At 39.9% G+C, this 24,598-nt stretch overlaps 1 protein-coding gene across 9 annotated transcripts in view; it reads left to right on the top strand.

The window, feature by feature from the left end:
• The window catches only part of AFAP1 (actin filament associated protein 1), a 281,865-nt gene that overhangs the window by 77,098 nt on the left and 180,169 nt on the right, over positions 1-24,598 (top strand). For 5 of the 9 annotated variants that reach the window (XM_033950004.1, XM_033949992.1, XM_033950016.1 and 2 more), the window contains one exon: positions 10,382-10,505. The exons of 2 other annotated variants lie outside the window; for them this stretch is intronic. In XM_033950004.1, the coding sequence (XP_033805895.1) occupies positions 10,385-10,505 (121 nt within the window). In that variant the 5' untranslated portion in view covers positions 10,382-10,384. The remainder of the gene's footprint in view (positions 1-10,381; positions 10,506-24,598) is intronic. 2 more of the 9 variants (XM_033950011.1, XM_033949990.1) reach the window with 1 other exon arrangement.

The raw sequence follows: 24,598 nt of genomic DNA, 5'->3' as shown, positions 1-24,598 counted from the left end.
AACAGTGCTCTAGAGAGTCAAAAGTTCCGTCATTTCCACATGAATCTTAAAGGAACGATAATAACATTGAGAGAAATTTATATTAAGAACATAAGAATTGCCATACTGGAACAGACTGAAGGTCCATCAAGCCCAGTATCCTGTTTCCAACAGTGACCAACCCAGGTCCCAAGTACCTAGCTAGATCCCAGGTAGTAAAACAAATTTTATACTGCTTATCCTAGGAATAAGCAGTGGATTACCCCAAGCCATCTCAATAATGGCCTATGGCAGGGGTAGGCAATTCCGGTCCTCGAGAGCCATAGCCAGGTCAGGTTTTCAGGACATCTACAATAAATATGCATGAGATAGATTTGCATCTCAAGGAGGCAGTGCATGGAAATCCATCAAATACATATTCATTGTGGATATCCTGAAAACCTGACCTATGGTCTTCTCTTAGGAAATTATTCTAACCTATTTTAAGCCAACGGATTTCACCACATTGTCCGTCAACATATTCCAGAGTTTAATTACACTTTGTGTGAAGAAATATTTTCTCTGGTTTGTTTAAAATCTACTACTTAGTAGCCCCTAGTCCTAGTATTTTTAGAAAGAGCAAACAAGCATTCTCAAGGCCCCACACCAGATCAGCACACACCAGTGATAACAGCTTTATTCGTTGTTGTGGTATCAGCTGTCTGGAGCACCAACAGTAAGGCTCTCTGTCTCCATGGATGCTACAGTAAAGAGTGCTGCTAGAACAGTAGTAGTAAGAAATACTGCTGGAAAGAATAGGAATATGGCCAGGAGGGTCCTTATCTCGAGCTAGCAATCAAAACCTGGAATATACAGTATTAAGCTATTCACCAATTAGCACACACAGAGAATAATTTCCACTGTATTAAGTTTCAAGTTGAATAAAAATTAGTTATACCGCCTAATCAAACTTCAAGGTGGTTTACAAAGATAAAAAGGGAAACATAAAAGTATACATAATCAGATGGACAGGACACAAATAGTAATTGAACACCTATCAAGGGACCCACAATCTACTTTGATTTAGCTAGTTTTTTTAAGGGCTTCCACAGCCCGATTAAGGCATAAGAAGACTAGGCACACGCCTTGGCCCTTGTCAAATGTGCTCAGGAATCAAAAGAATATACATGTTAAATGTTATGTTGTGATAGATAACATAAGAACATGAGAATAGCCTTGCTGGGTCAGACCAGTGGTCCATCAAAAGTAACCTGTTCTCACGGTGGCCAATCCAGGTCCTAGTTCCTGGCCAAAATCCAAAGAGAGGCAACATTCTATGTTACTGATCCAGACTATGGAATTTTCCTCCAGGAAATTGTCCAAACCCTTCTTAAAAACCAGCTACGCTATCTGCTCATATCACAACCTCTGGCAATGCGTTTCAGAGCTTAACTATTCTCTGAGTGAAAAAATATTTCTTCTTATTGGTTTTAAAAGTATTTCCCTGTAACTTCATCGAGTGTCTCCTAGTCTTTGTAATTTTTGACAGAGTGAAAAATCGATCCACTTGTACCCTTTTTACTCCACTAAGGATTTTGTAGACTTCAATAATTGCTCCCCTCAGCCGTCTATTTTCCAAGCTGAAGAGCCCCAATCTTTTTAGTCTTTCCTCATATGAGAGGAGTTCTATCCCCTTTATCATCTTGGTCGCTCTTCTTTGAACCTTTTCTAGTGCCGCTATATCTTTCTTGAGATAAGGCGACCAGAATTGAACACAGTACTCTAGGTGAGGTTGCACCATGGAGCAATACAGGTGCATAATAACATTCTTAGTCTTGTTAACCATTCCTTTTCTAATAATTCCTAGCTTCCTATTTGCCTTCTTGGATGCCACTGCTCATTGGGCAGAAGGTTTCATTGTATTGTCTACGATGACACCCAATTCTTTTTCTTGGGCGCTAACCCTAGCATACAGTAACTGTGATTTGGGTTATTCTTCTCAATGTGTATCACTGTGCATTTGCCACATTAAATTTCATCTGCCACTTGGGTGCCCAGTCTTTCAATTACTTATAACCTGCTTTATCTCTTGCAGAAGATTCAGAGTGGGAGGACCCCCCACCCCCCCCCCCAAGATAAACTGATACACTAATCAGCAATATACAACAGTGCAACTCTTTACAACATTAAATCAAACCAGTACAGCAAATGTTTCACAAACAGATATGACTTCAGTAATTTCAAAACCACAGACTACTAGCTTCAAAGCATTTCAGCACTTAACTGACATACATAAAATAATTTTCATAAAAGGTTTTAAAATCTAAAACCCCTAAAAGAAGGAAAACCTAAACTAAGATGATTACATGTATGATGATCATAATAATTACTTAACAACCAAACTAAAGGAGATAATCCTTCAGGGCAGTAGCCTCTGGTAATTTGAAAACCAAACAACCCACTTTAAATAATATACAAGGCCTCACAGGCAAAAAGTGGAGACCAGTAAACAAAGGAGATGCATGATCGCTCATCAGTTTATAAATGTTTAGCCTGGCAGCTGTGTTTTGAATTAACCGAATCACATTTAACATTTTTGAAGTAATGTCCATATAAAGAGCTATAGATTTGAGTATACATATTTAGATTCTTAACCTTTACCCCAGTGGTTCCCAAACCTAATCCTGTAGGCACTGCAGCCAGTCAGGTTTTCAGGATATCCACAATGAATATTTATGAGAGAGATCTGCATGTACTTTCTCCACTGCATATACATTTCTCTCATAAATAGTCATTATGGATATCCTTAAGACCTGACTGGCTGCCCTGAAGCTTCTCTAACAAGATCTGCCCAGGTGGAAACAGGAAGTTGCATCAGATGGGAAGCTTCTGGGTAGCTGCATGCAACTTGTGAGAACGGCTGCTTTGTCAGGACCCCTTTGAGAGAGAAAATGTTGATTTTGAAAAGCACCCGCGAAGATGAGGGAGAAGGGTGGGAGATGGCCTGACGAGGGGAAGAGGTTGAGTGGTGCTTTAGGTTTATTGTGTGGAATAAGAGGCATGCAAATGCTGTTTGGAACTGGGGAGGAGAGCAGACGCTGGAAGGAAGTGGGAGAAAAGGGGGGGGCAGATGCTGGATAGATGTGGGAGTGAGAGAGGGGAGCATGTGCTGGATGGATGTGGGAGTGAGAGAGGGGAGCATATGCTCCGCCCAGGTGGAAACAGGAAGTTGCATCAGATGAGAAGCTTCTGGGAAGCCGCATGCAACTTGTGAGAACGGCTGCTTTGTCAGGACCCCTTTGAGAGAGAAAATGTTGATTTTGAAAAGCACACGCGAAGATGAGGGAGAAGGGTGGGAGATGGCCTGACGAGGGGAAGAGGTTGAGTGGTGCTTTAAGTTTATTGTGTGGAATAAGAGGCATGCAAATGCTGTTTGGAACTGGGGAGGAGAGAGGAGAGCAGATGCTGGAAGGAAGTGGGAGGAAAGGGGGGGGCAGATGCTTGAAGGATGTGGGAGTGAGAGAGAGGAGCATATGCTGGATGGATGTGGGAGTGGGAGAGGGGAGCATATGCTTGGTGGAAGTGGGGGAGCGAGTGAGAAATGGGAGCAGACACTAGAAGGAAGAGGAGAGGAGAGAGAGGAGAACAGATGCTGAATGGAAGTGGAAAGAGAGAGGGGAGCAGATACTGAATGGAAGTGGGGAGGAGAGAGAGAGGAGCAGAAGCTGGATGGATGTGGGGAGGAGAGAGAGGGGAGAAGACGTTGAATGGACATGGGGAGGAGAGAGAAGGTGCAGACGTTGGATGGAAATGGGGAGGAGTGAGAGAGGAGAGCCGATGCTGGAAGGAAGTGGGGAGAAGAGAGGAAAACAGATGCTGAATGGAAGTGGAGAGAGAGAGGGGAGCAGATACTGAATGGAAATGGAGAGAGAGGGGGAGCAGATGAGTTTAATTTCTTGGGGTTCCCAGTTCAATTTCTGTTTGTGATCCCTTGTTCTGTATTTGGTAAAGGTCTGTCTGTGTTTTGTGTGTAAAGAAGTCATTTAAAGTTGTTTTATGAAGCAAACATGGAAAAAAGGGGTAAAAAAAAGCAAAATTTGATAAAATATGGTTGCGTATTAAAAATATGGGGAAAGTAATAAGGTTTGAATGTCATGAATGATTGGGTATGTATATATGTATTGGTATGCATGGTGCTGCATTCTCTGCATGTGGGGAAAGGGTGGGATGGGTTATGTTTAGGATACATGTGTATCCCTTGCTTATGTTAATATTGTTATAAGAAATGTTTGGAAATATATATTCTTCCATCTGACTATTTTGTTATGAAAAAAATGTTTAATAAAATTTTTGGAACTTAAAGTTGTTTTATGTGTGGTAGTAATGGGAATGTGTGGTAGTAATGGGAGGTGGGAATATTGGGTGGGGGGGGGTGCAGAGAAGAGAGGGGATCATGGGCCCCAACATGTCTAAAACTGGCTCTGCCCACTATTAACTCCATCCTATCCCAATCCGTCTTGCCACATACTGGACCCAGACCGTAGAAGTCCGTCCAGCATTGGCTTCACTGCTGGGGCTGCCATTTAAGCACCACTCCTGCACACTCTTGCTCATCATAAATAAAGTTATAGCTCTTGATCTGTATGTTGTGTCAATACTATCCTCTCTTTATTCAAGGATCCTTTATGTCTATCCCATGCATTTTTGAACTCCGTCACTGTTTTTGCCTCTTCCACCACTCAAGGGAGTGCATTCCAGGTATCCACCACCCTCTCTCTGAAAAAGTATTTCCTGATGCTCCTCCTGAGTCTATCACCCCACTATCTCATCTTACGTCCTCTAGTGTTGCTGTTTCTCTGTCTCTGGAAGAGATTTGTTTGTAGATTAATATCCTTTAAGTATTTAAATGCTTGTATCATATCTCCTCTATTCCTTCTTTCCTCTAGGGCAGGGGTCAGCAAACATTTTTTGTAAAGGGTCAAATTGTAAATATTTTAGTTTCTGAGGGCCAAGGGGCAAACTCAAGGATATTTTTACAGCTAGGCATACTTAAATAACAAGCAAAAACCAAGTTTTTACAAATTTATTGAACAAAATATACTGTAATAATCAAAATAATAATAAATAATAGATTTAAATAAATCAATTTTCTCTGGAAACATTTCTTCGGCTGCGACAATTAAACATGATTTAATTAACTTGCTGTCAGTGAATGGCTTTTATTCCTTGGCTAATAAATGAGATACTCGTAAATTTACTTTAGTCACAGCCTCAATCTCATTTTCATGAAGAAATTGTGTTACGATGAAATATTGGATATGGATATGCACTGGTCATAAAACGAGAATGATAAACGATACAGAGAACTATTACAGATTCACAATAGAATAGCATGAGCAGAATAGCGATACACGTAGTACTATAAATGCTGCTAAATTGTAACAGCGACCACGTGGCGTCACAGCAGATGCCCCCAAGGTCAAGAGAATGAGAAGCTACAGGAGCACCACGTGGTCTTTCTCACAACTCTGCAATTTGGCTGTCAGCTGTTATAGCGTGTACTTTAAAATTTTAAATAATTTGAAATTGTAAAATCCATTCTTAGTTTGCAGGCCATACAGAAAGAGGCATCGGACCATATTTGGCCCACGGGCTGTTGTTTGCCAACCCCTACTCTAGGGTATACATATTTAGGTATTCAAGCCTCTTCTCATATGTTTCACAGTGCAATCATTTTAATTGCCTTCCTCTGGACTGCTTCATCCTTAGCAAGATACAGCCTCCAGAACTGAACACAATATTCCGGGTCCATTTGACCAGGGGCATTAACACCTCCCTTTGTCTGCTGGCAATTCCTCTCTCTATGCAGCCTAGCATCCTTCTGGCTATAGCCACCGGCTTTGTCACATTGTTTCATAGCTTTGAGATTCTCAATCATGCCAAGGTCCCTCTCCCGGTCAGTGCTTATCAGTTTCTCACCCCTTAGCATATACAGCTCTTTTGGATTTTTACTCTCCAAATGCATCACTCTGCACTTCTTTGCACCAAATTTTAACTGCCAAACGCCTGATCATTCTTCTAACATTCACAGATCTCTTATGTTTTCTGCTCCCCCTGGCGTGGTAATCTTTTCCTTTTAAACCTTCAGAAATATCACACACAAATATCACATGCCACTACTCACCTTTCTTTCCTCCAAGCAAATTCCATTTACCACCACTGTGTCAGTCAACCAATATCTAATCCAGGTCACCACTGTGTTCTAACTTCGGTCTGCTAAGTTTATTGATGAGCCTCCTATGAGGGACCATGTCAAAGGCATTGCTGAAGTCTAGGTAGACCACATCCTACACACCTCCTCTGGTCACCTAGTCAAAGTCAATCAGCTTGGTTTAGTATGATTTTCCATTGGTGAAGCTATGTTGTCTTACATCTTGTAATGAATATGTAATCTTGATAGCTGGAAATGTTATTCTTTAGATAAGAATTTTTTTAACACATTCCAGATGTACAGTCACAAAGAAAATACTCTGCGAGGTCATTAGTACATACCTGTAGTTCATTTACTACATATGAGTTGCTTGCAACTGTAAGTTTGGTTTATTTACATATCTAATTTGACTGCCTTCTTCTAGGCCAAGCAAAACAGTGCAAACAGACAAAAATAGAATAAAAATAAAATAGAAACTCATATAGAGCACAATATTATCCTCCCCTTTTATGAAGCTGCATTAGGCTTTTTTTTTTAATCGCTGGCTGTGCCAGTATTAGTTCCAACGCTAATAGAATTCCTATGCATGTCAGAGTTAATACTGCCACAGCCAGCGATTAAAAAGTCTAATGCGGCTTCATTAAAGGGGACCTATGTTTTAAAATGGCTGTGCACCATTTTCATGTGTAAAAAGCTGATATATAACCCTTACATGTTCAGATGGTTTCAGACATGGTCAACTCCGGTCCTCGAGGACCGCAATCCAGTCAGGTTTTTAGGATTTCCCCAATGAATATGCCTGAGATCTATTTGCATGCACTGCTTTCAATGCATATTCATTGGGGAAATCCTGAAAACCCGATTGGATTCCGGCCCTCGAGGACCAGAGTTGCCCATGTCTGGTATATACTCACTTCTTCAATCCATGCAACACTCCATGAGTTAATTATGCCCCTCCATGAGTTAATTATGCCCCTCCACTTCTTTAGCAGTAACTTAGAGTAAAGTTAATAACTTAATTCTTCAATCCATGCAATACTCCATGAGTGTTGCATGGATTGAAGAATTAAGTTATTAACTTCACTCTAAGTTACTGCTAAAGAAGTGAAGGGGCATAATTAAAAGGGACGTCTAAGTCGCAAGTTGTCCAAAGTAAAAAACAGCCTAGGACACATTTTCGAAAAATATGTCCAAAATTTTTTTTGTTTCAAAAATCGTCTAATTATACGTCCTGCCAATCTGATCATCCAAGCTGCTAAATCATCCATCTTTATACCACATTTCCATCCAACTTTTCGTCTAAGTCAAAAACGCCTAGAACAAGCCCTGTTGGAAGTGGGAGTGGTCTGCAAAGTGATGGAATGAACACCCAGACATGGCACCTAAATAGTGGGGTACCTTACAGGGCACCGCTGTGAACTTCACAAAAAGGGTGCCACTTATCTACCACCCTAATAGCCCTCATGGCTGCAGGAGCCACTTATATGCCAGTAAAAAAGGGTTTTGGGGGTGTATAGGGGCTTATGGGCATGAGTCCCTAACCCACCCCAAGACGGCTTAAGCCGGCTCTGTGCTGGACGACTAGGCTTTTCTATGCCAGGTGGCCAGGTGATGATGGTCTGAAGGCTGAATTTTAAAGGTGTGATTAATATTTTTATGGGGGTGGAGGGATCGGGGATAACTGCAGTAGTGTGTGGGGGTCTATTTTATGTGTTTTCAGTGCTTATCTGGTGACTTTAGGTGGGTTTTTGTGACTTAGACCATGTTTTACATGGTCTAATTCACAACGTCCAAGTTCCGTCGATCATGGGCTGTATAACTTTTGCTTATATATGCTGTACGACTAAGTCTAATCCGGCCCACGTCCTGCCCAACTCCCGCCCTCGACACTCCTCCCGAAACACCCCATTTAGCTTTGGTCGTTCAATGGCACTATGTAGGCCTAGGTCGTTTAGAAATAGGTCCAAAACCCATTTTTATTATCGGCACTTGGACGTATTTGGGAAATGTTCGGCCAAGTGACAACTTAGGCCGGTTTTTGGACGTTTTTCTCTTTCGATTATGAGCCCCCATAGGCTCTGTATTTGGTAGTATATACTCACAGCATAATATAACGTGTACATTTATATACCCACAGTATAACATAGTATAACACCCATAGTATAACATGCACGTAGTATATACCCACAGTATAGTATAACATGCACATTTAGCCCTCCAGTGATACCCATTTTTTTTTAATGTGTTTTTTTGTAAAACGGCTGTTCACCGTATACATGCTACCAGACACACATATTTTCCCCTTGCCCTTATAGGTGTTTTACCAAAGGCTCAATCTTCAGAGTCTTTTGTAAAATACACTGAAAACTGTAGATATGTCGACTTGGATGTCCCTTTTTCTACCTAGAAAGCCAATGCAAAATTGGTCTTACAGTATGGTAGATTAAAATATCTGACTACAATAAAACAATGACCAACACAAAAACAATCGAAAATCAGAAATGTCACATAAACAATAAACGTCACTCTGGGCAACTAATCAAAGTAACAAGATAGCATAAGATGTGCTTAAAAGAAACGCAAATTACTGTAAAACTACAGATCGCAGCAACACACAGCCGGGGCTATAAATTATAAAAAGACGGGAGTCACACACAAGGACAACTGTTAATGGTATTCGCAAAACTAGCCCAATTGAAGAAATTGCCCCGAGACAACAAAGAGCCAAAGGCCAAGGAAAAGAACATACAGAGAAACTAATCATGTGAAGGAGTCACACATCATCGTGCGCCGACACCCGGTCTTCCACCTTCTGAAATCGGGAGGCCTGCCTTTCCAAGATGTCCTTGATGCCGTCCACTGTGGCTTGCAAGTGCATGAGCTTGTCGTCCAGAAAGGCGGTTATATGCTTCTTAAGCTCTTCAAGCACTTCAGCCTGTAGCAGGAGCATCGGGGAGCTGGGATGCGCCCGCACGGGAGGTGACTGAGCTGCCATCTTGGCCTCTCGGAAACTTTACAGGCTTCGAGGCACGAGCCGGCATCCCTTGCGAACCGCTGAAGTACGGGCACCAGTTTGTAGCCCTGGGATAGCTCCAAATGATCATGTGTACGAAAGGGCCGTTGAAAATAGGGTTAGCAGGAAAAAACATAATAAGATAGTAACATAGTAGATGAAGTCAGATAAAGACCCGAATGGTCCATCCAGTCTGCCCAAACTGATTCAATTTAAATTTTTTCTTCTTAGCTATTTCTGGACAAGAATCCAAAGCTCTACCCAGTATTGTGCTTGGGTTCCAACTGCCGAAATCTCCGTTAAAACCTACTCCATCCCATCTAAACCCTCCCAGCCATTGAAGCCCTCTCCAGCCCATCCTCCCCCAAACGCCCCTATACAGAAACAGACCATGCAAGTCTGCCCAGTATTGGCTTTAGTTCAATATTTAATATTATTTTCTGATTCTAGATCCTCTGTGTTCATCCCACGCTTCTTTGAACTCAGTCACTGTTTTCTTCTCCACCACCTCTCTCGGGAGCGCATTCCAGGCATCCACCACCCTCTCCGTAAAGTAGAATTTCCTAACATTGCTGGTTAAAAAGCTGGTTAAAACAGCAACGGGGTCAGGAGAGCTGTACAGGCACATCCTCCTAGGTGAAGCGCATCACGTGACCCCCAGGAGTCACACATTAGAAAGCTTTAATCAAAATGTATAGCTAGAGCCCATGAGAAGTAAGAAACATTCCTCCATAATAGTTCAGTGTAGAACCATGTCATCTGGTTTTTCAGGGTTCCTCAAATGCACAGATAAACAACCAGATTTTTAGTTTTGCTTTCAACCACTGGTAGGAGTATTCTAAGACTTGATGAGTGATTTCCATAAGGAAAGGGCCAGATAGAAAGAAAGTGGTACGAAAAGTGATCTCTAAACAAATTCTTGATAGGAAAGGGTTGTATGGATGACCGATTGAGCCAGGTAATCAGGTTAATATCAAGATCTTAAACTTGCATCAATATGAGATGGATAATGACTAGGAGTAGGGTTATGTGGTAAGACTTCTGAACATGATAAAGAAGTTTCACCGCTATATTACTGGTATGTAAATGTCATAGTTGGTATAGGGCAGAATTTTTAAGGCCATTAGAAAGCAAATTGTAATAATCCAGATAGTTCAGAAGTAGTGTATGAATTAGTAATTTCAAATTCTTATTCTCAGCAGATGCCTAACTGCATGAACTTGGCACAAGGTGTAGAAAGAAGCTTTCAGAACTGCAGAAATTTGATGGTCGAAAGTAAGAAATGTAATCAAGATGAACTCCTCTGCTCGACAACTGAATCATGTAAGGAGATGGTGGTTCCCTAAGATAATGGGAGAAAGAATGAATCTTATGGCTTTGGATTTCTATGGTTTGAGCTTTAGTTTATGGTAATAAACCATTGAGCCACTGCATTCAGGAATGTGTTCAGGGTAAACAGTATAGGTCTAAAGCTACAAGTGCATAATTGCATGCATAGAAGGAACATAATTAATGTAAGTTAAAGGTTCCCCCTTCTATCATTCATGTCTTGGCCACATGGAGAATGTGCAGAATTCCTTTAATTACAAAATCATGGACTACTGATCATTTATTGTTGATGGAACAAGCTTTAAGAAGATCTATCTGATGACTCTAGCAGCTAACTTGAGGCTGGGATCCCCAGGAGCCCTTTAAGACTGGACTTAGAAAAATGGTTATAATGCCAGAAGGTGCTATGAATGGCCTCTTGTGGCTTGATGTCCTCAGATTGCTGGGACTAAGTAAAATAAATGTGATGAATTAAAATTTAAAAACCTGAGCCAGCTAAACACAAGAACAGTGAAGACTCAGAAGGGATGACCAAAGGAGGTACCCAGAGAGCATCACTTGCTCCTTTTGTATTGCACCATAGTCAGGCTGCAGTATAAAGTGAAATTGCCTGCTGCTGATATTGCCTTTGAGTATTTTGGAGGTAGGGTTTTGAGTTGTGGAAGGAATAGTAGTAAGAACAATGGTAAGTACTTTCACAGGTGAAGAGTTTTGCGCTGCTTGGGTGGGAGACTTCAGGAAGATTTTCATAGAGGGAATCCCATAACATCCTACAGTCCACCAACTTATTATTCATTTAGAAGTATTTCAAAATTACAAATCAAGCGTACACTTGAACATTGTTATTAGTACAATTAGACATAAATTATACTAATTACATTCCATGATTATGGGCTCCTTTTACTAAGGTGTGCTAGCGTTTTTAGCGTGCACTATAGCGCACGCTAGCTGAAAAATTACTGCCTGCTTAAAAGGAGGTGGTAGCAGCTAGTGCATATAGCATTTTAGCGCGTGCTATTCCGTGCGTTAAGGCCCTAACGCACCTTTGTAAAAGGAGCCCTATATATAGGAAATCAACACATTCAGGGGGAAATATAGCAACAATATTCATATCAATAAGGTAAATGGGAGAAGGGAGGAGAAAGAAAACACTCAAGAATTGGGGAATTCAAGGGATATATAAGAAACAATCCTTGATAGAAAAATATTAATTAGGAGAAAAAAAGATCATATCAGGTAGTAGACAATTGCTATTTACAGCTTATCCTTCAGATGGAGTTACTGGGATCACAAGATTAGATGGAATCTTCTTACCCTCAATAAAACTCTTCAATTGTTTAGGGTCAAAGAAAACATAATAACTAACCTCAAATTTTAGACAAAATTTACATGGAAACTAGGAAAAAAATTTGCCCGAGGAGCAGGGCCAAAAAGGCCTTGCGTCTTACCTGTGTAGCTCTTGAGAAATCAGGAAATATAAAAATATGATGACCCAAAACAATGCATCCTTATATCTGAAATATACCCCCTCTTCTACAAAACCGCGTTAGCAGTTTCTAGCGCAGGGAACCATGAATGGCCAGCACTGCTCCCGACCCTCATAGGAACTCAAAGAGCGTCAGGAGCAGCACAAGTCATTCAGCACGGCTCTCTGCACTAAAAAACGCTAGCGTGGTTTCGTAGAAGAGGGGGATAGTCTCAAAATCCAATTATGGTCTGGTTCAAGGGCAAATGTAGCTTTCAAAGAGCACAGGACAAAACTTCTTGTTGAGAATCTTCAAGAAATGTGTCAACTCTAGGCTATCAGATGAAATATCCACAGATTGATCTTTAGCCCTTATGCAAAATGCTCTAGTTATTTGAGGCACAGTTTCTTGCAAAATTCGTAAAACCTCTGTTAGATATTTCTTTTAACCATTTCCATAGATGGTAAAACAGGAGATCTAGGAAAATTAAAAAATCTTAAATTCAGGCGTCTCAGCTGATTTTCAATAGCTTCCAATTTATAATATATTTATCCTTTACCAAGGCCTGCAGTACAGACTGAAGTTCGTTAAATTTTCTGTCCAAAATACCTTGTGATGTTCCTGTAGAGTTCAATCCCTCCTTAGACTCAGATACCTAGGATTGTAAAGAATCAATCTTTCCAGAAAAATCATCCAAAGCGCAGAAAAAAGAAACTGGAACCAACATTTTAGAAAATAAAACATCTAGACAACAAGGGTAGAAAAAACATTTTTAATGTTTTAAATGTAATATGGTAATAATTAGCAAAAATATTATTTAAATTTTAACAAATAAACCTTGCAGAATTAGCTAATTTTGTGCCCAGAATTTTGATATTTTTTTGCACAGAATTCTTCCAGGAGTAAACAAAGAGGTAGAAAGAGGTGGGAAGGAGAAATCTTGCATATAGTGGAGGGGAAGGAAACATGCATGGATAAGAAAGATAGAGAAATATTGGTCAAAGGGTGGAGGTCAGGGAGAGATGGTGCATGGGGAGAGAGAAAGAAATGTTGCACATGATAATGGAGGAGAGGAAGGGAGAGATGTTGCTTGGAGGAGAATAGAGAGTTTGACCTAGGTCACAAGGCTGAGAGAGAGAGAGAGAGAGAGTAGACAGTGGGAAAGAAACAGGAATGTTGGATATGGCAGTGGAAGGGAAGGTAAAGAGATAAAAGATGAATGGTTAGCATGGGGAAAGAAAAAATGATCAAAATGGCAGGAGACCCTGGTGAGCGAGTTAAAAGAAGACAAATAGAAATCAGAGCCTGGGACCATCATGATTTGAATAATAAGATGACCAGACAACAAAAGGTAGAAAAATTATTTTATTTTCTATTTTGTGATTACAATATGTCAGATTTGAAATGTGTATCCTGCCAGAGCTGATGTTAGCAAGTGTGAGCTAAGACCTAACAGAGAGAGGAAAAGTCTTTTTTTGTTTTGTTTACATCACAGCATCGGCCTGGGGTTGGCGAAGGCAAAGGGGAGTGGGGTGGATGAAGAGGCTACAAAAATAAACCCGTCAGGCCGTTAAAAACCAAACAAACGCCCGATTGGGCAGGAAAAGTGAATGGAATCAAAAGATCAATTCAATAGGTCACATTGAATTGAATCAAAAACTTTCCCTGAATCGGGCAGCACTACCCTGCAGTTATCTCTCCCTGACAGTTTCCTTGCTCCTACCTGTTCCCATCCCCCTCCCCAGCTGTCTAAATTAACCCTTCACCCAGACTGTCAGACTCAGCTACTGTTAACAGCCCTTCAGCTAAATCTGAGGGCTCCCAAATATATTTATTTGATGTATAAACAACAACAACAAAATACTGTTAAATGAAAGCTGGAGTTGGAGTTGGTGCATTTTTACCAACTCTGGCCACTCAAAATTACTTCTGACTCTTACTCCATAGACCTGGTAGGTTTTGGGAATGTAGAGGTGCAGGAGTATAAGGGAGAAAAGAGGAAGAGGTTGTGGAGAGAAAATTAATTATGAGACTAGGAAAGGAAAGTATATTAAAAAAAAAGTACCTGCAAGAAATACTAAAAATGCCATAAAATAAAACCACAAATGTGAAAGGCAAAAAAAGTTAATAACTTTTCTACTACCATCTCCTGATGTAGAATGAACCCTTTTCCCCAGCGGGTTTACATTCTAACTAGATACCTGAGGCAGTGAGAGAGAGTTGACTTATCTGAGGCCAGCATTACTGCCAGAACCACGATTTGAAAGGCATCCTGATTTCTGGTCCATTTATTCTAGCCACCAGACCACCCATACTCTTTATCCTCATGTAACACATTGAGGTTGCTTGAGCTCTCATTATCCTTTGCCTGAAGCAGGAAATGTCTTGGTCAGCACAAGTGCTGAGGAAACACATATTTTAGGGAGGAAAACAAAATCAAGATGCTAGGATTGCAAAGCTTCCACTTGGAGGATCGTGCTGACCAAAGAAGAGACATGTTCCAGCTGTCAGGTTAAAATTACTCTTAAGAACATGCAGGTAAGTTGAAACTAATCTTGAAAATTATTAACCCCCCCTTCCTCTGTCCTTGCTACTCTTGGCCACTTATTTTTTTAAAAATATGTACATAATAAATAAGAGAAACACAGTAACACAGTAAATGGTGGCAGATAAAGACCTGCATGGTTCATCCAGTCTGCCCAGCAAGACAGCCAGAACCACATTTACTATTCTGAGCAAGTTATAGGTCATTCATGATTAAACACTGGTTGGCAACATGCCATCATGCCAATCAAGTATAGAGGTCAAGATATCAAAACAGTTAGGGCCTCACTACCACATCCTACCCATATGAAAACCTATTTATAGAACAATTGAATGAAAGGATGATCCAAAAACAATTTTAAGAGGTCCTGTGATCTGACCCTCTGTGTTATGATATGCCCGCCCTCTGTTTAGATCTATGTTTAATGAGAGCAATTTGTATAAACATTGTCTTGAAAGAACTGTAAATGAAAGTGAAATTACATGAAGTGGGAAGCTCTATTAGCTCTTTTTTTGAAGAATTTAAAGTCATCAAAATTGTTTTTGATCATCCTTTCACCCAATTGTTGTATAAATCAAGTACAGAGGGGCATTTTTAATATGATGTCTAAATCTGAATTTTGACATTTTGTGGAAAACACATAAAAATCCAGTAATAAACATGCCCATTTTCAAAACAGCAAAACATCTGTCTTGTTATTTTGAAAATGAGTGTGTTGGTGCTCAGTGCATTTATTTTTTGAAGCCATTAAAAAAAACCCAAAAAAACACATCCAAAAGAAAAATTCACATAACGAACCATTGGGATATAGGAGGGGCCAACACACTTGCTAGACTGACCACACATACATCCCAGCAGAGCAGTGAGGTACCCTATGCAGCACCTCAGTGAACCTCACACATTTCACTATAGCCCTCTTATATTGTATGGCGAGCCCTCCAAAACCCACTGTACCCAACTGTACACCACACCAGTAGCCCTAATGCCTGTAGGTGACACCTATATATGGGTTGAGTTGGATTAGGGTGGGGTTTGAAAGGCTCAAATGTTCCACTATAAGGGTAGTGGTTAGAATAGGATATGGACCTGACTCCCCATCTCTATGGAACCTACTTGCTGTCCTAATGGGACTGGCCATAACATCTGAAGCTGTCATACAGACGGGTTTCATTCACATATTTGGGGGGGTGGGAGAGGGTCAATGATCACTGGGAGAGTGTGGGGGCATCATGCTTATATCCCTCCAGTGGTCATCTGCTTAGTTGGGGCATTTTTTCAGCACTTATTTGTTGTTAAAACAGGTCTAGCCCCAGATATCTAAATTGTGCCCTGGACATATTCTTAAATGGCAAGTCAAATGAAAGGTGCTAATAAGGAAGGCAATGAAAAGAAAATTGCATTGAAAACAAAAATACACAGTAAGAATTTTTTTAGGTATATTAAAAGCAAGAAGCTGGGAAGAGAATCAATTGGACTGATAGACAACCGAGGGATAAAAGGTGATCTCACAGAAGACAATGCCATAGCGGAGAGATTAAATGAATTCTTTGCTGCGGTCTTCACTGAGGAAGATATGGGAGAGTTGCTGGTGTCAGAAATGGTATTCAATTTTGATGAATCAGAGAAACTCAAACAAAGATGGGTCAATTTGACAAATTGAACAGTAGCAAATCAACTGGACTGAATGGTATACACCCCATAGTGCTGATAAAATTGAAAAATGAACTTTCAGAGCTATTGTTAGTAATTTGTGATTTTTCTTTAAAATCCAGCATAGTACCAGAAGACTAGAGAGTGACCAACGTGATGCGGATTTTTAAAAAGGGTTCCAGAGGTGATCCTGGGAATTATAGACCACTGAGTCTGATGTCAGTGCCAAGCAAAATGATAGAGACTATTATAAATAACAAAATGACAGAGCATCAAGTTTCAAGTTTTATTTTAGTTTAATGAATCGCTTATTTAGTTTTACTAAGCGAAGTACAAAATTGATAAAAATATAAACATATATTTAGACATACAATTTAAAATTTAAAATAATGGGTTAGACAAATAGACTTACAGACTGACTAATACACAAGGTAAAGGGAAAAGAACTATAATTCAGTGTTTTAAAGTACAGAGGAGAACCATATATGGAGAAAACAATAGGGAGGGAAAAGTGTAATCAAAGAAAAACTAATATAAAGTTTAAACATTATTTAAAGATTAAAAGCATCTTTAAAAAGAAAACTCTTTAAATTACTTTTAAAATGGCTCAAGTCATTTTCTTCTCTTAAATGCTGAGGCATAGTGTTCCAAAGCTGTGGAGCCCTCACTGAAAACATATTATGTCGTTGAGTTCCAATAACTTTCAAAGAGGGGACTACTATAAGCTTTTGATTGGTAGACCGGAGAGAACGTGAAGTGCTATAAGGGATAAGTAATTTATCAATGAGCATGGATTAATGAGGGAAAGCCAACATGGATTTAGTAAAAAAAAATCTTGCCTTGAAAGCCATGGATCCAAGATGGCGTTTGCATGAGCTCGATGAGAGGACGCCTGGGAATTCATCTTTAATTTACCTTTTTTTTCTCGACGAGAATAATTCCTTTTGGGCATGCCGAAGAGAAGAGGCAGGAGTGCGGCTGGTGCCTCACGGCACTCCGGGCCGGCTGCAATCGGCAATATTGATGAACTCCTGCGGCGGATGCAGGACATGATGGCATCGTCGGTAGTTTCCCCGCTGGAGGCGCGGCAACGAGGCGAGATGCAGGCGGTCTCCTTGGGGCTAGAAACAACACTCAGCCCCGACGCTAGAGCACTGCCCCTACAACCTCACACTATTAGCTCTCTGCGGGAGGGGGTGTTGCCGGGAGACAGAAGACACTCTACTCCAGAGGCCAGAGAAATTGATCCGGAGAGTAGAAGCTTAGGCTCTCAATTTTTTCAAGAGAGCCTGAACTCGGAAAGTGAAGATTCAACACCAACTGGAGCAAGATCATCCCAGACGGAACAGAGACAGGAAGAATTAGCAGCTGGTGAGCAGTTTGAATTAAATTTACAACCTTTCTTGCCTCAAAAACCCCATGAAGTCACACTAGAATCCCTTTGGGACTTGATTTCTAATTTGGGAACAACCTTTAATTCTCAGATCCAACAAATAGAAAGGAAAATTAAAAATCATGATAGTGAAATTGGAAGTCTGAAAAAAGACCTAGAAGTTTCTAAATCTTTAACAAATAATTTACAAGAAGATATGGGACTATCAAAGAAACTCCAAGAGACATTGATTAAAGATAATATAAATTTAAGAAGGAAAATTGAATCACTGGAGAACTTTTCTAGGAACAATAACTTGAGATTGATCAATTTTCCAAAAGTTCCTTTGATAACACCTGGAGAAATACTGAAATGATATCTTCAAGAAATATTGAAAATTCCCGAGTCTTCATTACCACCTTTTATGCAAGTTTATTATCTTCCGACTAAGACTCAAGATATTTAACAAGTAATAAACCAAGAACCTATAAACATTTCAGCTGTATTAGTATCATCAGATAGGGAAATGTCTGTTTCATCTACTTTATGGTTGTCGCTTGAATTTACTCCCGATAAGAGTTGGCTCATGAGAATGTTCTATAAACATAGGCAAAAATAATTTCTAGGTTGCAAGATGCAAATGTTTCCAGATTTAGCAAGGGAGACTCAAAAGCGTAGAAAAGAATTTCTTTTGTTAAAACCTGGTGTTTTGGCTTTAGGGGCAACTTTTTTTCTTAGACATCCTTGTAAATGTGTAATTCATTATAAAACTCAGAAGTATGTTTTCTTTGAACCTCTCCAGCTGACGACTTTCTTGTCCCTGTCCCTGTCCCGAATGGAGGAGAGTGCTCAATAGAATAAATGTCCTTACTCTCTGATAGCTTATGATTTCATAAAGAATAGTTTTCTTTGGTTAACTTGCATTTGAATCACATTTTGGATCTATTTGAGGACTTGAGAAGATTTATGTTAGTATATTATTGCTTATTTAGCTTTGGTGTTATAGTTAATTTTCCTTTTCATGAATTCTCTTTCTGTACAAGTTTATCTTGATTGTATAAATTGAAAACTTAAATAATTAAATAAAAAATTAAAATAAATAAAATAAACTAAAATAAATTAAATAAATTAAATTTTAATTAATTAAATTAAATAAAAAAACTTAAATAATTAAAAAAAAAATCTTGCCTCACCAATCTACTGCATTTCTTTGAATGAATGAATGAATGAACATGTGGATAAAAGTGAGCTGGTTGATATTGTGTATTTGGATTTTCAAAAGGCATTTGACAAAGTACCTACCGCATGAAAGACTTCTGAGAAAATTAGAAAGTCATGGGTTATGAGGCAATGTCCTATTATGAATTAAAGAACTGGTTGAAAGACAGAAAACAGAGTAGATTTAAATGCAAAATATTCTTAATGAAAAAGAGTAAATAGTGGGGATTCCCCAAGGGTCTGTGCTGGGACTGCTGCTTTTTAACATATTTATCAATGATCTAGAGATGGGAAAAAATAGTGAGATAACTAAATTTGCTGGTGACACAAAATTGTGAAATCACAAGAGGATTGTGAAAAATTGTAAGAGGACCTTATAAGACTGGGAGAGTGGGCATCAAAATGGAAGAAGACGTTTAATGGGAGCAAGTGCAAAATGATGCATGTGGGAAAGAGGAACCTGTACTACATGATGCAGAGTTCCACTTTAGGAGTCACTGCCCAGGAAAAGGATCTAAGTGTCAACATTGAGGATACTCGTATAGCAGAATTAGAAAAGGTAAAGAGAAGGGCGACAAAAATGATAAAAGGGTTGGGACAACTTCCCTATGTGGAAAGGCTAAAGTAGCTAGGGCTCTTCAACTCGGAGAAGACTGAGTGGAGTGGAAAAGGTAGATGTGAATCACTTGCTTACTCTTCCCAAAAATACTAGGTAGAGACAAAGACTGTCTGAATTCAAGAAAGCATGGGACAGGCACGTGGGATCTCTTAGGAAGAGGAAGGATTTGTGGATGCTGTGGATGGGAAGACTGGATTGGCCATTTGGCCTTTATTTGCCTTGTTTCTCTGTTTTCTGGTTCAAAAATGACCATGTTTGGCACTGGATTTTTGCAAGTTTTTTTGCAAAATGACTAAAATTGGATTTGGACATTATATTGAAAATGCCCCTCCACATATCTTACAAATAAGAAATCAGCATCTCTTGCCTGAAATGGAATTTTCTTTTGGGTATTCTCTTGAGTGAAATTTTGCCCAAGATAAAACTTATTTTCACATGGAAACATGTTATCTCTCACCATGAAAAATTCAGAGCAAATTTGTTCTCTTCAAGTTGACTGCACACATCTGACCAATTTTTCTAATCTTTAGCTTTTCAGTATCATGGGGGTGGGGTGTTACCTATTAATTGGCTTTTCATTTCATTTTGACCCTTACCTTATCCCAAATGCATTTTTGAACTCTTTTCCAAAATTCAGGACTGTGCTCTATACCAAGTTAAGCCTAAGGGATGCCGTTGTAAGACTTCAGAATGGAGCTACTGAGAATGTTGTACAGACAGATGGACAGACAGAAAATCTGCTGTGACAGGAGGCAAAAGGCATGTCCATGGCTCTCATTCCCAGTGGCAGATGGGGCCTAGCTCTGGGAAATACCCCTGAGAGTGAGGAGACTAAGCTAATTAAAGTCAATTAAGGCATATATCAGATTCCACAGACAGCAATCACTATGCTTCAAAGCTGTTGTGTGTGAACATGTATGAAAACTGTCTGTTTTCTGTGTTAATTCAAAGTACAAAACAGATGCTCTCTGTTTAAAAAGTCGCTTCTATCAGCAAACTAAGAATTCACACTTAAGAAGGCAGAAAACAATTGAGGGCAAACAGAGGAGGTATGAATAAAATCTTTTAAAGCCACTGTTTATTTGTTAGGAGTGCAAAAAATGATTACGGTAGTTTCTAACTAATGGAACTGAAAGGATACAGTAGGAAAAAAATTCCTAGCTTCAGGAATTTCCGGGTTTATAGATTGGTTATTACATAGCTGATTAAGTGCAATTTTCAGCACTTAACTAACTGGCTACTGGTTACTGCATAAAGATAAAATTGACTTTTATGTTCTATCAAGTCTGTGTATTGTATATCACTAATATCATATGAGTGAGGGTGCTGCTGTTCATGGGAGAGAGAAAAACATCTTAATGCAGAAATTACATTATATTACATTACATTACACTAGTGACTTCTATTCCGCCAGTACCTTGCAGTTCTATTAGCAAATTAAATACTGTTAGCAATACTTTTGGTTTAAACATGTGTTGTTTCAAGATTGCGTCATAATTAACTGACTGTGGGCTCATTTTCCAAAAAGAAAGAGGTCTAAAAAAGTGGTATAAAGAGGCAGATGGATGTTTTTCTCACCGAACCCTTCCAATTTGCTATTTTTGAAATCTGTTTTTTAGACAGGAGCTTTATGCTGTACATATGCAGTTCTTCTAAATCTCAAGGGGGGGGGGGTGTTAGAAGCATGATATGGGCAGCACTAGTGCGGGCACATGACTTGGAGTTACGCTATATGTTAAAGATGGAATTGAATCAAACAAAATAAACATTCTGTACGACACAGATAGTAGTGTGGAATCCATATGGATAGAAATTCCATGTGTAAAGGGAAGGAATATACGGGCAGGGTTATATTACTGTCCCCCGAGACACAATGAGCAGACAGATGAAGAAATGTTTTCAGAGATTAGGAAAGCTGGCCAATTGGGCAACAGTATAATAAAGGGTGACTTCAACTACCAAAAGGTATAGGAGAGAGTACGATAAATTAATCACTACAGCAATAGCATACTCTATAAGAAACCTTTAGGAACCCCCCCCCCCCCCGCCTACAGTAAATAACTAATACTTTCCCTATACAATATATTCAAACTCAAATTTCAGGGGACATATAGAAAAGAAAAAATGTTTTGAAAGTGGAGAAAAAAACCTCAGTTGTGCTGCATTGGTTGAAAAAACTCCACATGGCTCTAATCCACAACATCACAAAACAGTTCACTTTTACTCCTGCAAACTAATGAGTTGAAGGGCAGCACTATTAGCACAGGTAGGAAATATACTATGTTTTCATAAATGCAGACACAATTCAAACAGCAGCTTTATATTCAAGTACCAGGCAAAGAAAACAAGAAAGTATTTAGTTGCTGATAATGCACATTCAGTTGCTCCCTGTGCTAATAGTGCTGCCGGTTTTGGCCAGGTACTAGTGACCTGGATTGGCCACCATGAGAATGGGCTACTGGGCTTGATGGACCGTTGGTCTGACCCAGTAAGGCTAATATTATGTTCTTAAGAGGGAGAGCTATTTTAGATTTAGTCCTAAGTGGAATACAGGACATAATAAAGGAGGTAACTGTTGGGTCCGCTGGGAATCAGTGATCATAACACAATCAAATTTGAACTGATGACTGGAGTGACGTCGCTAAAGAAATCTACTGTAGAAGCATTTAATTTTTGAAAGGGCAACTATGATAATATGAGGAAATTGGTTAAAAAGAAGCTAAAGTGGTCTGTGGCAAAGGTCAGAAGTGTAAACCAGACATGGATGTTGTTTAAAAATACCATTGTGGAAGCCCAGACCAGATGTATTCCACGTATTTAAAAAGGTGGAAGGAAGAGAAAATGAGAGCCGGTATGGTTAAAAGACGAAGTGAAAGAGGTTATTACAACCAAGAAAACATCCTTTAAAGAATGGAAAAAGGATCCCAATGAAGGAAATAAGAAGAGACATAAGCACTGGTAAGTTAGATGCAAAGCATTGATAAAGAAAGCTAAAGAATATGAAGAATAACTTGCCAAAGAGGCAAAAACTCACAGTATGAATATTTTTAGGTACATCAAAAGCAGAAAACTTGTGAGGGAATCTTTGGGACCATTGGATGATCAAGGAGTAAAAGGTGCACTCAGCGAAGAGACTAAATGTATTCTTTGCTGTGGTCGTTAAGGAAGAAGATGTAAGAAATCTTCCTGAACTGGAAATGATTTTCAAGGGTGATGAGGCGGAGGAATTGAAAGAAATCTCAGTGAACCTGGAAGATGTACTAAGCCAAATAGACAAGTTAAAGAGTAATAAATCACCTAGACCAGATGGTATACATCCCAGGGTACTGAAAGAACTCAAACATGAAATTGCTGATCTGTTGTTAGTGATCTGTAACCTATCACTAAAATCATCTGTAGTACTTGAAGATTGGAAGGTGGCCAGTGTTACGCCAGTCTTTAAAAGCCATGGGGAGATCCGGGGAATTACTGATCGGTAAGCCTTACCTCAGTGCCGGGCAAAATAGTGGAAACAATGATAAAAAATAAAATTGTGGAACATGTAGACAAACATGATTTAATGAGATAGAGTCAACATGGTTTCAGCTCAGGGAAGTCTAGCCTCACTAATTTGCTTGACTTTTTTGAAGGTGTGAATAAACATGTGGATAAAGCTGGTTGATGTAGCATATTGTGACCAGTCAGACCCGGGCTCTGCCAAGGTCCCAGCTAAGCTTAGGAATAAAGTAAAAGTAAAATCCTGGAAGGAAAATGCTAGGATTTCCCAGGATGATAATGTGGGGGATAATGCCAGTGGCCTCCAGGAGGAGCCAGATTTATCTGAAGATGAAGGGAGTGAGTTTTGTCCAAGTCAACACCAGGGGAGCTCAAGAGGCCCCTGGAGTTCTGCTGACACACTCAGAACAGGGCACGCCCCTAGAGTAGATAAGCCAGCAGTGGCATTCAAACCAGCAAGCCGGTTAGGGAGGAAGTTTAGGTCTTGTCTCCCTAAAGCTTCACCTAGGGCAAACAGGAGTAATAGCCCTATACCGATGGAACTGGCTGAGGCTGGGCAAGCAGAAGATTTACTACTCCCAAAGGAAGAGCCTATGGACTGCCAAGAGACTTGTGCTGACTGTGATTCCAATTATCTTGAACCAATGCAGGTGGACTTGGCTTTAATCCACAAACAGTGAGTGTGGTTCTTTTGGAACTGTTTGTGTGCTGTTTTTGTTTTTTCTTGAATGGTGTTTTGGAAGGAAGCTAGGAGTGTGTGGGGAGAGGTTTTGCTGCCACCTTGGGAGGGAATTTTTGAAAGCCTATCTGAAGGCCTTTATGTTAGCAAAACCTGGTTCACTCTCCTATTCCTGGCAGACAGATATGTTTGTCAGAGGCTTTCCTTTATTTCATTTAATGATTGGAAATTGAGGAAACTTAAATGCTGAACTTTATTTTGATGGAATAAAATACCTGTTTTGGAGCAGGCAGTACTAGCTCTACAAAGAGCTGGATCCCCAGAGCCATTGGGACCTGATAAGCAGGGGAAGAAAGTTGAGACTTCATTATGGACTGCTTTAGTTTCTTGCCCTTTTTGGCAGTTTTGTTTTTGTTCTCTTTAATGCTATAAGAAGCCCTAACTGATGTTACAAAGTTGGAGGAAGTACTTACCTGCCTTAACGAATCAAGTAAAAGAACTATTTTTCTAAACAACCCTATGATTGAGGCTTTATTTTTGTTTGAATTAATTGTGAGTTCGGTTGAAAAGTCCAGTCCTGCAGGGTGGCTCCATGTCGGGTCACACGCTAATGCACAGTTTGTTGTAGCCATCAAAATTACTGCAGAGCCCTGCCCTGGGCTATAGTGGTGGCCACAATATTTAGATTTTCAGAAAACTTTTGATAAAGTTCCTCATGAGAGGCAGCCATCCAGTGAGGGAGGGGCAGGAGCGTGGAAAGATCGCTCCTGTTGATATACTGCTGGACCACCACAATTTAAAGGTGCCGAGAGCTGGGACTGCCTACTACTTAGACCTGCCCTGTAACCTGTCCTGGCCTATCACTAGATCACCAGAGTGCGTACAGGGTACAGGGCAGAGCAGGGGAACAGGGTGCAGAGCCTGGCAAGGAGTGTGGGGTTGGGTGCAGAGCCTGGTATATATTAGTACACAATTGGTTCAGAATGTTTTCTTTCTTGTTTTCCTCTTCTAAATCTAGGGTGCGTCTTATGGTCAGGTGTGTC

The sequence above is a fragment of the Geotrypetes seraphini genome, chromosome 1 (genome assembly GCF_902459505.1).
Source record: "Geotrypetes seraphini chromosome 1, aGeoSer1.1, whole genome shotgun sequence".
Lineage (NCBI taxonomy): Eukaryota > Metazoa > Chordata > Amphibia > Gymnophiona > Dermophiidae > Geotrypetes > Geotrypetes seraphini.
Note: the sequence above shows the minus strand (reverse complement) of the source record. Positions and strands in the feature narration are given on the sequence as shown.